General features: G+C 54.3%; 1 protein-coding gene across 1 annotated transcript; it reads right to left on the reverse strand.

Annotated features, from left to right (window-relative positions):
• Nucleotides 1-1,423: 1,423 nt before the first annotated feature.
• On the reverse strand, nt 1,424-2,557 carry VOLCADRAFT_101225 (uncharacterized protein; the record flags this gene model as incomplete). The annotated part of the gene is made up of 1 exon (XM_002959664.1): nt 1,424-2,557. The coding sequence occupies one exon, from the start codon at nt 2,555-2,557 to the stop codon at nt 1,424-1,426; it is 1,134 nt and encodes a 377-aa protein (XP_002959710.1).
• Nucleotides 2,558-2,883: the final 326 nt, after the last annotated feature.

A 2,883-nucleotide genomic window follows, 5' to 3' on the forward strand; every position in this document is an offset into this window, starting at 1 on the left:
AGAGTCCCGTCCTTTTTCCCACAAATAAAATGGGAGCAGAATACGGGGATGTGCTGGGTCGAATCATACCTTTCCTCAGTAGGTCGGCTACCTGGCGTGTCACCTCATCCAGCTCCAGGGGGCTGAGGCGATACATAGGGCGCGAAACAGGCTGCGCACCAGGAGCCAAAGGTATGGTATGATCTACAGGTCTCATCGGGGGAAGTCCAGGGACCTCACGGAAGATATCTGAGTATTCGTTAAGGAGAGCTTCAACCGCAGGGTCATTTTCAGTGATCTGGGTAACGGCTGTATTCAGTTGCAATTTAGGCCGTACTAGCAATCCATGCGCCCCCTTGCGAATCATACGGATAGCTGCTTTGCGCCCAACGGGTTCAGGTTCAATTCGCTTACAGATAGCGGCAGCAGCAAAATTCACACAGGGTTCGGGGTGCGCAGCACTAGTATTCCCTTCTCCCATCCGTTCCGCAGTGGTGAAAGGCGCCTTATAACACAAGGTTCCCTTCCGCAACTGCAAGGTGTGGGTCTCATAATTCAGATGAGCCCCATACTGATCAAGGGTAGCGGACCCTAAGATAAACGTGGCTGCATCAGTAAACTTAGGCAGCACATACGGACGGACATTTAGGCGCAAAGGGCCCAAGGATATACGAAGGGAAACTTGACCCAAAATGACCTGCTTACCCCCGTCAGCAAGGGTGACAGATGACCACGATGTCGGTTGAGGTTTCAGTCCGAGTTGCTCAACGATGGACGCAGAAATGAAGTCGTCGCTGGCCCCAGAGTCGGCCATGGCAGTTAAAGAATGTCCAGCGACACGAATGCCAACTAACGGGACTCTGGGCCCTGTTGACGTAGCAGCTTTTGCACACAGGACTGAAACATGGGGCTCCGTGTCAAGGTGCCCCAGGACAAGAGGGGGATCGTACCAAACGTCAGCAGTATACGGCAGACCTGGAAGGGAAACAAGTTGACCCGTCATGTCTACACCGTTGAAAAGCTTGCTACCAGCACGAAACTGAAGAACCCGACGCATCCCTATCAGCAAGGAGGCAGCCCTCGGGGATACATGTGCTGGTAACAGTAGACAGGCAGCGGTGTCCGGTCGCTGACGTTTGCAAATACGATAGTAAGCCAGCTGAGACTGAAGTTCCTTGAAAGAGGAAGGGGAAATCCAAACGGTATGCCCACCCAAGTTACTAGAGGTTAGACGCCGTGGAATAGCAAAAAGATTACAGTGCTCATCAAAACCAGGACGAGCAGTACGAGCGTCAAACGAAAAACGCCGTCCAACGGCCTTCTCAACTTGGTTTAAAACGGCCGGTAAAACAGCACGGACAGCACGTCCAACCGGGCAGATAAGGGGTACCGTTCGGGTTTGTAACCCAGGGGGTGCTTCCCTAACACTGTCCTGGGCAACCCCCTATTTTTCCCCGTTCCTAGCTCTCTTTTCTGACAGCAACGGGCACTCTGCTACTAGGTGCTTATCCTCCCCACAGCGGAGGCAACGGCTGTTTTTCCGGCGGTACTCGTACTCCGCCCGAGTGCAGTAAAACTTATTCATCCATTCGGCCGGATTCGAATCCCGGCCACGCTTGCCTAGCACCGTCGCCCCTGTTCCCGCGGCAGCGGCCCTGGGCCGACCCTTGTCCCTATGCTTGCCACCCCGACCCCTGCGCCCACGGTTCGACTCACCAGCACCGGAGGCCTGGCGAGCTGTATTTCGCCCAGCGGCAACAGTAGCAGCCCGAGGCCTGACCTCCGGTGCCGGGAGGTCCCCGTCGTCAGTGATGATGGGCGCGGGATCCTGCACAGCGGTGGAAGCACGCAGAAGCACGCGGGTTTGGGCTTGGGAACGAAGTTTAGCAAGTTGACGGGCCTCTACACCAAGCGTGTGCTGCACAAGTTTGGCATATTCCTGAAAAGGCTTTCCGTCATGGTCGGTAGCACATTCTCCCGAGAACTCAGAGGAAAGGCCGCGGATAAACCAGAAAATCCGATCAACCTCCCTTAAGTCAGGAATGGGTGCTATGAGAGCCTCGAAACGACTATGGTACGCGGCTACCGTTTCGTTTGCCCGCATCTGATGCTGCCCAGCAGCAAGCTTTTCTAGCACTTCTAGTTCGCGCGTTTGAATCTGCGGGGCAAAACGAATTAATAGCGCATCCAAAAGTTGCTCTGAAGTATATTGCAACCGCGCGTTAGTCCAGTCATCATGCCAGGTTTTCGCGGCGCCTTCAAGAGCGTTAGCTAAAAATAAGCAACGGATACTGTCATGATTTCCGCCCCGCACGAAATCAAAATACTTCCGGACATCACGGACGAAGGCGCGGACTCGTGGCGCAACTTCCCGCGATAATTCACTAAGCTTAATCTCCGCAGGAATATTGAGCCTAGGTACCGGAATAGTGATTCTGATCACCTCATCGCTGGCCCCAGCGGGCAAGCCGCGCTCAGTAGCGGCGTTGTTCTCTCCATCGCCGGCGGTCGTCCCGGTGGCGCGACCCGCGATGTGTTCCACTGCAGGAATCAGAACATCGGATGAGGGATTATTCATATTTATTAATTGGTTACTGTTATTCCGGGCAATAGGCGGCGGCGGGACAGTTCCATTGGTCATATTGATAGTGGAGGGCAATCCCCAACGACTTCGCCTAGACTGCTCCATTTCCACTATCCTGACCCAGATCAGGCAGACCGCGTACCCAAGTAAAGCGAACTGTCAATTTTTCTGGAAGTCTGTTCTAGCACCGAACGGGTGCTACGAAGCTCTTGACAGAGCCTCCGGCAAAGGGCAGGGACCGCCGAAGGAACTGGCGGTTCGGAGCCTGCAGCAGTCTTACCGCTATTAACCCAAAATCCTAGAAAATGTCAGCAAACAGA

This window comes from Volvox carteri, assembly GCF_000143455.1.
Source record: "Volvox carteri f. nagariensis unplaced genomic scaffold VOLCAscaffold_506, whole genome shotgun sequence".
Lineage (NCBI taxonomy): Eukaryota > Viridiplantae > Chlorophyta > Chlorophyceae > Chlamydomonadales > Volvocaceae > Volvox > Volvox carteri.